Source organism: Miscanthus floridulus, unplaced genomic scaffold, assembly GCF_019320115.1.
Source record: "Miscanthus floridulus cultivar M001 unplaced genomic scaffold, ASM1932011v1 fs_723_1_2, whole genome shotgun sequence".
NCBI lineage: Eukaryota > Viridiplantae > Streptophyta > Magnoliopsida > Poales > Poaceae > Miscanthus > Miscanthus floridulus.
Window position 1 is genome coordinate 9,370 of NW_027097169.1, and position 12,905 is coordinate 22,274.

A 12,905-nucleotide genomic window follows, 5' to 3' on the forward strand; every position below is an offset into this window, starting at 1 on the left:
TCGCGACCCAAAACACGCCCATAGCCGAGAGCCCATCTCTTGAAATTCACACCAGTGAACTTCTCTAATTTTATCACATCAAAATATTCAGCCATCACTAAATGCCTATAAGGTTTTTGGATCGTTGGAAATAAAAGCAATTAGTGACATATAAATTAATTCTGATATTGAGGAAAAAATAACATCATATATCATAGGTGTGCGAATTAACACAAACACTACCATCTGAGGCAAACCCAAACTCTCTAGTACTAGTAACAGAAGGAACGCAAGAACGAACAACAAAGAAAGTGTAGGCATTCTTACAATGGGGTTGTTGGCGCTAGAGATAGCGCAAAAGTAGTGAAGCAGACCGTCAATGGAGATCCGCAAACACCAGCATAGATAGAAGCAGACGTTCAACGAGCACACTACTACACAAAATCTTTTGCGCAACGTTTCCAAAATGGCCCCGGAGGCGGGCGGCCTAGTTGCCTGCCTCGGTTATTCGAGGCAGGGCAACCGGGCCAGCAACCACCTCGGTAAATACATTAACCGAGGCGGGCATTATAAAATAACTGCCTCGGTTAATAAGTATTAACCGAGACAGGCATTATAACATAACCGCATCAGTACCGAGGCGGGCATTGTAAAGCAATTGCCTCGATAAATTAGGCCCAGCCTGCTAGCCCACACAAGCCAACTATATATTCAAGACTTAGGGTTTTCTTCTCCTCCACTTGCTCTCTCTCTCTCTCTCAGCGACGCCCGCAGCCGAGCAAGTCACGACTCCACCCTCCCTCCCTACACTCTCTCCCTCCCTCCACTAGTCTACTCTCTCCCTTGCACCTCCCAAGCAGATCCCGGTGAGCCCAAGGTCCTCTCCCTAAGATCCCGCCGGCGCGCCCCTTCCTCTCTCCGGCGGGCGGCGGGCCTAGCATGTCCCTGCCCTGGCGGTGCGCCATCCCTAGCGTGCGGTGTCCCGGCGGCGCGCGAGCCAGCCAGCTTCCTCCCGATGGCGCCGATGCGTGAGGTGGCCTGCTCCCTCACGGTGGTGCTTAGGAACTGGCAGCGGCGTGGCGAGCGGGACCCAGCGGCCAGATCCGTCCTCAAGCAGGTCTCCTCTCTCTCGGTCTACTCTCTGTCTCCCTCTCTCACACTCCATCTCCTTGCAGATCCAGATCCAGATCCAAGGCGACAGTGGCACGGCGGGCGGACAGACGGCTTCAATCTACTCTCTCTCTCTCTCTCTCTCTCTCTCTCTCTCTCTCTCTCTCTCTCTCTCTACTCTGGGTGGCGAACGACAGTGGCTCCTCCCGGCGAGATCGAGGTCCTCCAGGCGTGGATCGACCTCTCCAGCGCAGATCGACCTCCCCGGCATGGATCTGGGAGTTTCGACTCCACGAGTGGCGGATTCGGTGGAGGGCGGCGGATCTGCGAGTGGCGACTCCATGAGCGACGGATCTGGTGGAGGGCGCTAGCGCTGCAGTTCACAGTGGTAGAAACGGGCTCGCTGGCGGGCTCTGAGCTTTTTTTGTTTTTTTAATCCATTAACCGAGGCGTGCATTTGTAAGGCGCCTGCCTCGGTAAAACGTTTAACCGAGGCGGGCAAGGCAACTGCCACCATAGTTCACGGATTAACCATGACCTTTGGATAGAGGCGGTTGCCTTTGCCCGCCTCGGGAAAAAAAGCGCCCGCCTCCGTTAAGTTTATTGTAGTAGTGGCAGTCGCGACGGCACTTCCCAAAAACCTGATACGGCCCCTATCCCGTACAGCGACACGTGGGGACGTAGGCTTCGTAGACCTGCTCTTCCGACGCCGATGACACATCGGCGACAGGATGGGGAAGACGCCGATGACATGTCGGCAACGGGATGGGCATTCAGATCATAACATATCTGTGCAGCATGTTTTCTCTAAATAAACAAGGCGGTTTCATTCGGAGTACTTTCACATGGGTACTTCTTTTCACATGGGTACTTCTTTTACCGTCGGATCTCGTCTTGGGTGGCCTATACTTTTTCCAGTGTAAATTTTGTCTTAATATTATACCTGTGAGTTCCATTATCCTAGAGACATAAATGAATAAACACCAAATATTTCCATTTAGCTTACTCAGAACAAGAATATGTTTTCAAGTTTTGCATAAGTGCATAACTTCTATATTGCAATGAATCAAGAGGCAAAAAAAAAGGGGAAGAACCGAAGCAAAATACGAAGGGCAAGAGAGCTCTCCTTTGCATCCTTATTTTGAATATTTGTTAGAACCCTAACCGTGTCGGTATAACTTTGAGTGTTCGGGCTGAGATAATTGGTGCTTTGTCCTTTTATGTAGACATAGTACTATCATTCCAGAATTAGTGAGTACATCAGAATATTTTAGAAATAAGAAAAAAATTATTCGAGACTCTAACAACCACACCATGTTTTGCGCAAATCTCCATATAGGATATTATGATATGACTTGTTGCAAATATAATGGTGTCTTCACAAGATTCATTGGGCTACATGATTTCAAAGAAATATTCAATTTCTGTAGAGTTTTGTAGCATAAAAACTTCACGGGAAAATGATGTAACAAAGTATGTATAGGTGGAAAATAATTCAAAAAAACTCATCAAGATTAGTATGAAAATAATTACACTCATCAAGATTAGTATGGCATACATTGTCAGCAATTAGCAATATAAATGCAGTAGAAAACTCTCGGAGAATGCCTAGGTGGCCTTGTTACATTTTGCTAACAACCAATGAAATTAATCTCTTTATGTTCATAGTCATAATCCAAAAAAATGTAAAAGAATCCTTATTTTCCATGGTTGAACTGTCATTAATCACTCAGCCAACCACGTTTCTGTTTTAATTACTCAAGAAATGCCTCAAATATGCAAATAGGAGTCAAATGCAATTGTTTTTTTAATCCCACTCATCAGGATTCGAACTCAAGACCTCTAGCGCGTACTGCGCAAATTGAGTTGCCTGCAGCGGCGAATTCAACTTAAAGCTGAAGATGCTTTGGGAAATGTGAGCAATTCACTTCTACTTCAACATGGATGTCTTATTGAGCATTCATCATGTCATGAAAACTAAAGATTGTCACTTTTTTTGACAGTTGGTATCCACCAAAACTGAATTTCGTAATTTACATCTAAATTTTCAGTAAGGTTCACAATCAAATAAAAGAGAGCCAATATATATCTTTATTGCCAAGGTGTGACAAAAATATATATCACAAAATCAGTACACTCAGTAATAACCATGCCATTATTAAAAGGCGGACATCATACCCTCAGGGAGGTATGCTCTATATGAGAGCCTACATGCGCAAGAAATACAACATCTTATTTCTAGCTTGTGTGCTATATATAGGTACTGCATGACGATACGACCATACGTAGGTAAGCACACATACGTAACTAGTAGGCTCAAGCTTGCCTTCACCTTGAACATGAGGGGTATGTAGGTAAATTACTCAAGTGAACCTTCTCCCACCTGTGCCTGTTTGACGCTGACAGTTAAAGTACTTCGCGGCCACAGGCTTGCCGAGGTTGAAACGGCGTGCAAAATTGCGCAAGTTGAAGTTTTGACGCACTTGCGGTGCAAACACCGTGCCCCGTCCCAGTTGCTGGTAGAGCACCAAGACAATACGGTGGATGCCCATGGTGGGGCTTGGGTTCTCATATGGTATGAGCTCTCGGCCTGCCATTTAATTCAAAAGAAATCATGAGAAACACAAACTTAATTTGTGGCGTTTCCATTCTAGTAATAAAAAGATGCAGATACAATAAAAAGATGAAGATACAATCACATAGCACACTCTAAAATATTTGTGTATATTCCCAGCATCTTTACATTTTTTTACAAATATTAAGTGTTTATACGTATCATCTTCTATTTTCATAAAAAAAGAACATGTTATATCTTGATAAGTTATACTCTTGCATATATAAATAGAGAGAGAGAGAGAGAGAGTACGTATTCTTGCAAAGGCTCCACTCAAGTCATATATATGTAGGACAAGTGTGACAAATAAAGGAGAGTAAATTAAAGAAAATACATACTCTTCTGACATTTTTGGAAAAGTTCAATTTACTAATAAAAAACTAGAGCTGGCTATAATGCCAAAACACAGAAGAAATGTTTTGTAAGATAGCATATAAAACATCTAGTTCCTTTGCAATAATATTTCCATTTAATTCCTCCAGTGTATATATTATTTATGTGATAGACTATATATGGATCAATATAATCTAACATTGCATATGTTGAAGCATATACAATTACATAACATTATAAAATACTTAGATATGTGCCCAATATCTTTACTCTTTTCACATATATAACTAAGCACGGTGGGAGAGCCAGAAATGTGAATTGGCCAGCAGGACAAATTTTATCAAAGTTCGATCAAATTGAAAAAAAATGCAATGGAAATTACACTTAGGCGAGAGGGTTCCCCCCCCCCCCCCCCCCCCCTCCGCCATTGACTAAGCACATGTATCCTATTTTATTTTCATCATAAAAATATGTTGCATCTAGATGAATAATGTTGTTGCAAAGGGATATGTACTAAAGTCACATAATAGACAAATGTGACAAGAAAGTAAAAAAGTAACCTTGTAAGTTTCTATATGAATGTAAAAGTTCACTAGCAAACGGCTAGATACGGATCTAAAATACCAAAACACGGACACAAATGTGAGATAAGTTAACCAAATAGCAAATTCTGATCCTTTGCAATATTTTTACTTAATTGATACAAATATGTATTATATGATTGAATTGCCGATAAGAAAAGTCTTACATTACATTTGTTGAAGTATATACACTAGCTTATAAGTGTTCACTTCCTTTAATAATGTTTTTCTATATAAATCAGGAGGATGCAAACATATATATGACTAAATCTAATTAAATTACTTTTATTGACCAGAATCGAACCGATAGAAAACATAAATGTTGCATTACACTAAATTATCAAAAAAGGAATTCTTTTGTTTAGGTTTTAAGAGAAGGGGATTACATATTTTACAGAGTCAAATAGAAGAAATGCACTACATATATACTAATATATTAATAACTAAGAATTTACCAAAAAAATACTAATAATGACAAGACTTTGCATTGGCACATTAGCATTAACATTCTACAAGTATTTCTGAATATATATGAACACCTTTAATAAGGAAAAGAGTAAGGGCCTCTTTGGCACATCCTCATGCGGTTTTGGGCTTCTCCACCTTTTTGGCACTATAGCACAGGCTTCTAGGAGCCAGTGAAGATAAAAAAATATGGCTTCACCGGCTCCATGTTGTTTTTTAGGATGCTGTAAATGGTAGTTGTGCAATGGAGTGTCCGGTGGAGCTGAAGCAGGAGAGCCCTCCAAAATGGGCCCTAAGGTTACACACAATGCAAGGGGCATGACTAAGTTCTAGGGGACTTAATTTTAGGATGTGAGATTTTGAAAAGGAGGGATTTATAATGCATATATATACAATGCAAGTTGTTGATGCTCACCAAAGCTATCATCCGTTGATGCTGGGACGTCGGTCACCATCCTATCAAAAGATAAGGCAGTGAGATTAATTTTCAGTTCTGCAGAACTGTATACGTTGTTTGATCAAATAGTATTATGTGCAAGAACTAGAACTTACCAATGCAAGTATTCCCGTAGAGTAGGGTTGCTGGGATTAGGCGCATCAGGATCCACCATAACCTAATATATTTACATTAACACAAGCACATGGTCAACATGTTAGGGAATTAAAAATAAACCTGAGCATTTTTTGGGCTGGGCTGTGATGAGAATTCCTGCATTTTTTTTTGTTAGTGTCTCTCTCACTGTAAATACTATTTATTAGCATGAGCCGATCTATCTAGTCAACCGAGCTGGGCATGCACCAGGAGACTGGGTTTTAGCCTTCGCAACGAGCCAAGCCATCCATTTCAAACTTTGGCAAGAGTTTGGAATGTAGCTCCGATCCTGAGCATCATTTGGTGTAGTACCCTGGGCTAAGAAAAGGAGTCGACACCTTGGCCATATATATGGCCTACCGCCAAATGGACTCGATCGGATCTGCGGAGTGATGGCTTACTAGGGTATAGGCCACTCGAAAATCATCACCTCCAATCTCAACTCTAGGTTTCACCGACACCGCCGACGCCCGGAACTCCATCCCATCAAACACTGGTCTGCCATCATACATGACAGTTAGAGGCACTGAGCTAGTAAACGGGTCTAAGACATCCCCGATTATGTGTCCCGTCGTCAAGGAGTCATTAGCCATATGCTATATTTTAGTGTGAGAGTATATGGTAGTAGCTAAGACCTACGAAAGCTATCAGGCCTTCCAATGGGCTTGAGTAAATCTCAAGGTCTTTGGGCTATTTATAGTGTCCTAGAAGATGCTCAAGAAGCTGTGCATACATGTGATTCTCGTTTTCAACACAGCTTCAGCATATTCTTATCTGCCCACTTTCCAAATGCGATGCTCTTCTACTTGTTTGACAGGATTTCAAACTTTGTTCAGTGGACTTTCATAGTTTTAAGCATCACACAGACGATGGTGGGAAACAACATATCTATTTCTTATTAAATTGTTAGTCGTCCCCTGGAATCATATCTATCGAATCTTCCAGTGTTTTGCATGTTGGTGTCCTTGCCATGCAGAAGAGAGGACGACGAGGGAGACAAATACACTGTAACACCTGGTTCTCATGTCGATCAATTAGCTGCTCTAATTTGGCTCCATACATTTAGTCAGCATCTATGTATACCTTTTTCTGAAAGTAATTGGCTGTTCATTTATTCATCCTTAAGCCCAGCCCCAGTAACAGATTATTTGCAAAAAAAAAAGTGTCTATAAAGCACCGGATCAATACCTCTTATTGTACGAGAAAAGTATGCATCTTAGCTTCTTGATTAACCGTACAGATGTATCAAATATATATTTTATGTGATCATATATCCTAATAAAATTAACCTAGTTAATGTAGAGAATAGAATCTTCCACAGGTACGGCATGTGTGCACATGAGCACATCTATTTAAGTGCCACATGCATGGCGTATATGTGCCCATTTCGGACTTGGAATAGTCATTTAAGAGAACTGCTGAAAACATGTGTCGAGAAAGTGTAGGATCCATTCACACAGATAGGCAATCAGAGGGGGGTGAATGATTGCGGAAACCAAAAATAAATTTTAACACTTCCCCCTAATCACAAAACCAGATTAAGCCTCGTTTTCAAATCTAGACAGAACACTGTGCCTTGAATAAAAATAATCTCGACAAAAACCAGTAGATCCAATTGACCTCAAACTTTTATGGATAACAGTATACGAAATTCTTGAAGTAACCCAACTGGAATCACGTCTATCGGAGATATAAAATAAACAAGGTGTCTGTGTCAGATGGCAACGAGAATTGATCAAGCCCTAATTTAGTGATTATGCAAAATCATTAAAATGTTAATCAGTGAAATTTCTCAGATCAATGGCTTGATTCCCTAGCACAGTTTTAGATGGATCAAAACAAATCTATTCTTGAGAATAAGAAATCGATCTAAAACTAAAAGCTCGACATACAAAACATGAGCAATGCTCGGAGCGAAGGAACGAGATTACCAGCTCGTCAATTATCAAACATTGATCTTTATTACTCCAAGATGTTTACAAGATGCATCACACAAGCATCCACAAAAGGATTCTTCACAAAATCCCTAGGCCCTAAAACAGCCGCCGAAACCTTTCCAATGCTGCCTCTCTTCTGTTCTTCCGTCGCACACGCGGCTCTCGGTCGAACTCCGGTTTCTTTTATCTCCCGAGCCTGCCTGGCCTATTGACCATCACGCACATGCACTGCATCCACTGCGTAAAAAACAATTTTTAGCAACAGTTCGATTTTTTTATAGGGGCAGCTGGTGATGGAGCCGCCCCTACAATGATGTGCTCGGGTGCCCAGACACCAGTCGCCCCTACAAATGGAATAGCATGGGCGGCTGGTGTTACGAGCCGCCCCTACAAATGGGGTCTGATTTGTAGGGGGGGCTCAATCATCAGCCGCCCCTGGAAATACTATTTGTAGGGGCGGCTGGTGATTGAGCCGCCCCTACAAATGGCCTCGTATTTATAGCACCGATTTGTAGGGGCGGCTCAATCACCAGCCGCCCCTACAAATGCCCCCCATATAAAACAGATGCAGCACCTTCTTCCTCCTCGGGTCACTCACTCCAACCCGTGAAAAAAAAGGTGGGGAAGCCTTAGGCACCTCCCAAAAATTGCTCTACTAAGAGGGGAAGGTTTTAGTCTCAAATTCTTTGGTGGAGAGGTTGTAGAAGGTAAGAAAATGCTATTCCATACTTGTTTTTGAAGTTTTAATGGTTGGTTAGTGAGTAATTAGAGTTTTGTTTTTCTCTCTCTTCTATGGTGCTTGAGCTATTTATGAAGCAAATTAGACCCAACTTTTAAATGTATTAGTGTAAATTAGGGAGTGAAACAAAATCATACCCTTATTTGGTCCATGTTTCTTGATTTTAGTCAACAATTAGTTAGTTTTATGGATGTTTCATGTGCATGTGGATCTAATCTAGGGTTTGGTTTTTTTATTAATTTCGTTTTTATAAATTTATGTTTGATGAAATTGGACTAGGGTTTGTATGAAAGATATTGGGTAAAGTATAATTCTTGCTAATTGTTATCTTTGAAATTATTTATTGTAATCAATAAATATGTATTTTAATTATTTATGGATAAATGGGCTGTTAATTAATTTTCTTTTACCATGGTGTGTTTGTATGCTTCATGTAATTATATTAGATTTATATTCATATATATCTGAAGTATATACAATTATTCTCAAGTAATTATTAATTTATTTTATTTTTATATATATCTGAATAAGTACTCCTTTAATGTTTGTTTTGTTGTTGTTGTAAAAGATGGAGTATAGGAACTCTTGGATGTATGGTTCGTTAAGGTTCAAGGCAGGTTTAAGTGAAGAGGTGGATAAATTTATTGAAGCCGCAAAGAAGCATGCAACGACATTGAAAGAGAATAAGGATACAATTATTTGCCCATGTAAAGATTGCAAGAACCGTATGGCATGGATAGATATGACTATCATCAGATCACATTTAATTATGCGATGATTTGTTGAGGACTACACAGTGTTGATTCATCATGGTGAAACGGTTATTGTTAACGACGAGGATGAGGAGGAATACGACGACGAAACCATAGAATCTCTGTCCCAATATTCAGCAGAGCTTGATGCACGAATGGATTTCGAGTTTGGCAATGAACAAGGTGGTGATGCTGGTGGTTGGGATGGTAACGACGAAGGTGGTGCCAATAATGATGGTGGAGCACGTGTCGGGGATGAAGATGATTTAGAGGACATGATTCGAGCCCTTGGACCAGAGATTTTACTAAATAGTCCAAAAGGTCTAGAAAATTTGAAAAGGGTGACAAAAGCATCGAAGGAGACTGTGTATGGTGTTGAAAAGGGTTGTCCGATACATTGGACATTGCTATGTTTTGTGCTTGAGCTGCTCATCCTGAAGGCTAAGTATGGCTGGTCAGACTGTAGTTTCAATGATCTATTGCATCTCCTGTCACGGGTGCTGCCACAACCAAACTCAGTTCCCACCAACATATACCAAGCGAAGAAGGTCATAAGTCCATTGACAATGGGGGTTGAAAAAATCCATGCATGCCCCAACCACTGTATACTTTTCGTGGCGAAATGTTCAAGTCACTGGATAAATGTCCCTGGTGTGGGGCCAGCCGGTACAAGAATAATGACCTTTACGGTGGGGATGAAGCCTCCATGGGGAAAAAGAGGAATAAAAAGGGTACCAAAAAGGTGATACAAGAATCTCAGTCCCTAGAGGACACTCCATTAGGCAACGATGCAAAGCAGAGAAGAATTCCTGCCCTGGTAATGTGGTACCTGCCAGTGACCGACCGCTTGAGACGTATCTTCGTAAACCCTAAAGAAGCCGCACTCATGACATGGTGGGATGATGAGCGCAAGGTGGATGATGATACGATTGCATACCCGGCTGATTGTAGTCAGTGGCAAAGGTTTAATGAGAAGCACAAAGAATTCAGCGATAACCCAAGAAATGTACGGTTTGGGTTGAGCACCGATGGAATGAATCCCTTCAATGAGAGGATGGGCGACCACAGCACATGGCCAGTGATCTTGACCATGTACAATATCCCAACATGGCTGTGTCAAAAGAGAAAGTACCTTCTCCTCACTATTCTTATTTCTGGCCCTAAACAACCAGACATTGATATAGACGTGTTCCTCGAGCCCTTGATGCAAGAAATGGAGAGGCTATGGAGGCATGGGGAGCAGATGTACGATGCGTTCCGAAAGGAGGACTTCATATGTAGAGCAATAATATTTATTACTATCAATGATTACCCTATGTTGTTTGCTTTGTCTAGACAGATCAAAGGGAAGACGGAATGCTTGGTTTGCTTTGATGGTACTACATGGGTGTACCTGGATACATCCAAGAAGATAGTTTACCTAAGGAACCGACGCTTCTTAAAGATAAGTCACAAGTACCGTAGCAAATTGTTCTTCAGTACTTCGTTACATGGCTGTCAAAAGCATTACCTAACATTTTCATATACAAAACACACAGTGCCCCAAGCAGAGGCCTAAGAGTGTACATTATGAATACTATATATGTTCTATGATGAGTAACACCAGTGCCTACAGGAGACACCCCTTAAGGGTAACTTTGAACCTCTTCATCAGTAATATAAAAACTCCATACATGGTATGAAATACTAAACTGAAACTTGTTCTCTTGTAGTGGAGAGAAGAGAAAGGAATGAAAAAAGACCCATACAAGGATGACCAACTCTTAGAGCTCGTCGGCGACTTTTGCAACTTCATATTGGACCAAATTGTACATGTCAAAGGCACCTACCATGACCGAGAGTCTAACTTAGGTAGAAATCCTCAGTACCAACACATTCGTGAGACTAAAATGCTAGCTCTAGAACGTTGATAACAATGTTTATGGAATTTGTATATTAAATGATGGATTGTATATATCCTTACGAATTGGACTTGTAATTGTAGTTTATATAATACTATTGTGCTGGTAGTCGCGTTCGAAACGTTGGTCGCGGGGCGTTCGGCGACGCGAACGCGGTTCGGAACGTTGGTCGCGGGGCATTCGGCAACACGAACGCTGGATGGAATACGCGGAAACAAACAGTTCTGGTCGAATTTGAATTATAAATTTGATTTTTTTTACGGGAAAACGTACTGTAGGGGCGGTTCTAGATTGAACCGCCCCTACAAACAGGTATTATAGAGGCGGCTGGCACTATAGCCGCCCCTACAAATCGATTTATAGGGGCGGTTGGTGATTGAGCCGCCCCTATAAATCGATTTGAAGGGGCGGTTTGTAATACCAGCCGCCCCTACAAATCGATTTGTAGGGGCGGCCTGGGAACCGCCCCTACAAATGTATGATTTGTAGAGACGGTTCGGTAGGGGCGGCTGGCCAAACCGCCCCTATAAAGGGTTATCAGCCACCCCTAAAAATACTTTTTTGCAGCAGTGATCGTGTGTCACCACAATAAGCGCCTGACCACATCCTGGTCAAACGAACTCTCGCCTCCTCTCGTTCTAAAGGGCACTTGACCAAGCCAAGCCCGGCTCCTGCATCTCGATCACGCACGTATCGGCACTTGACAAAGCCAAAGTCCGTTTCCTTGACACATGCATAGCCACGTACAAAACAGCCAGCAACCTCCTGCCCAATCCCCACCGTGCATGCACTGCCTCACGCATATGCACTTCTAGGACCAAGCCCGATTGGACTTTGCACCAAACCAGCTTGCACACATGCACAACCGTCTCCCTATTGATTTGCATCACGCAGGCTCGAACCATCTCTGCACGTCACCACGTGCCACATCTCAACTGTGGTCGTTAACGTATCCACACACATCCCTCGTGTCACACGTGTGTCACGACCACCAATCATAATCACACCGCAGCCCGCACATCTCTCGCATACGTCTCACGGAGTGATCTCTACACGTACACTATTCTTTTAGTCCCAACGTCCCATATGACATCCTTGACTGATAGGACCTCAGTTCCTCCCTGAACTTAGTCCCGAAACCTCAGTTTCCTCCCTGAATCTAGTTACAGTCCGTCATCGACCACGTTCTGCCTCAAGCAACACCTACACATGAACAAACACACAATCGCGTACGAGCCCAAGTCCACGACTTGACTCAAGTCAATCCGCACAACATCTCACACGAGCATGTCATGCAACAATACCAAATCACCATGCTTTCGCAAGCATATATAAGCATCACATGCATATCAAACTATGCCGTGATTCAAATCACTTTGCAATGCCAATTTCATATGAAACCAATTTTTCATCACATGATCTCGCAGAAAGAATAATGTAGAAGGGGGTCGAGGGTGAAGTCAGATCAATGTATTATGTTTGAACATATATATGATTCTTTTAATAACCCTAAAGGAGAAAAAGTGGAGGAATTCTAGAGAATTGAAATCCTATAGGAAATTTTCCTATGAACCCTTTTGGAACAAAAGATTGGATTGCTACAAATCCTATGAAATTCCTTTGGAATGACACTTGTTTTATAGTAATTTTGGAGGAATTTTACCAATAAGTTGAACCGTATGGAAAGTTTCCTTTGTGTCATTCTCTTTCATTGAGAGTGAGTGTTTCATTCAAGTTTTATTTCATTCTGTATGACATGGCAGTCTTAGAAACAACACCATGAAACTTCTTACTGACTGGTCTCACCGGATATGATGCACGCATGCTAAAATATGAAAGCAGCTATTTGGATCAAAATTTCACCATGCATGCACTCCATAGACTAGCTTCGCCACTAATTTC

At 41.8% G+C, this 12,905-nt stretch overlaps 1 protein-coding gene across 1 annotated transcript; it reads right to left on the reverse strand.

The window, feature by feature from the left end:
- Positions 1 to 3,163: 3,163 nt before the first annotated feature.
- LOC136532837 (protein FLOWERING LOCUS T-like) lies at positions 3,164 to 6,322 on the reverse strand. The gene is made up of 4 exons (XM_066525414.1): positions 6,076 to 6,322; positions 5,635 to 5,696; positions 5,498 to 5,538; positions 3,164 to 3,679 (listed from the first exon to the last, which is right to left on the reverse strand). The coding sequence occupies exons 1-4, from the start codon at positions 6,265 to 6,267 to the stop codon at positions 3,453 to 3,455; spliced, it is 522 nt and encodes a 173-aa protein (XP_066381511.1). The 5' UTR covers positions 6,268 to 6,322; the 3' UTR covers positions 3,164 to 3,452.
- Between the last annotated feature and the right edge of the window lie 6,583 nt (positions 6,323 to 12,905).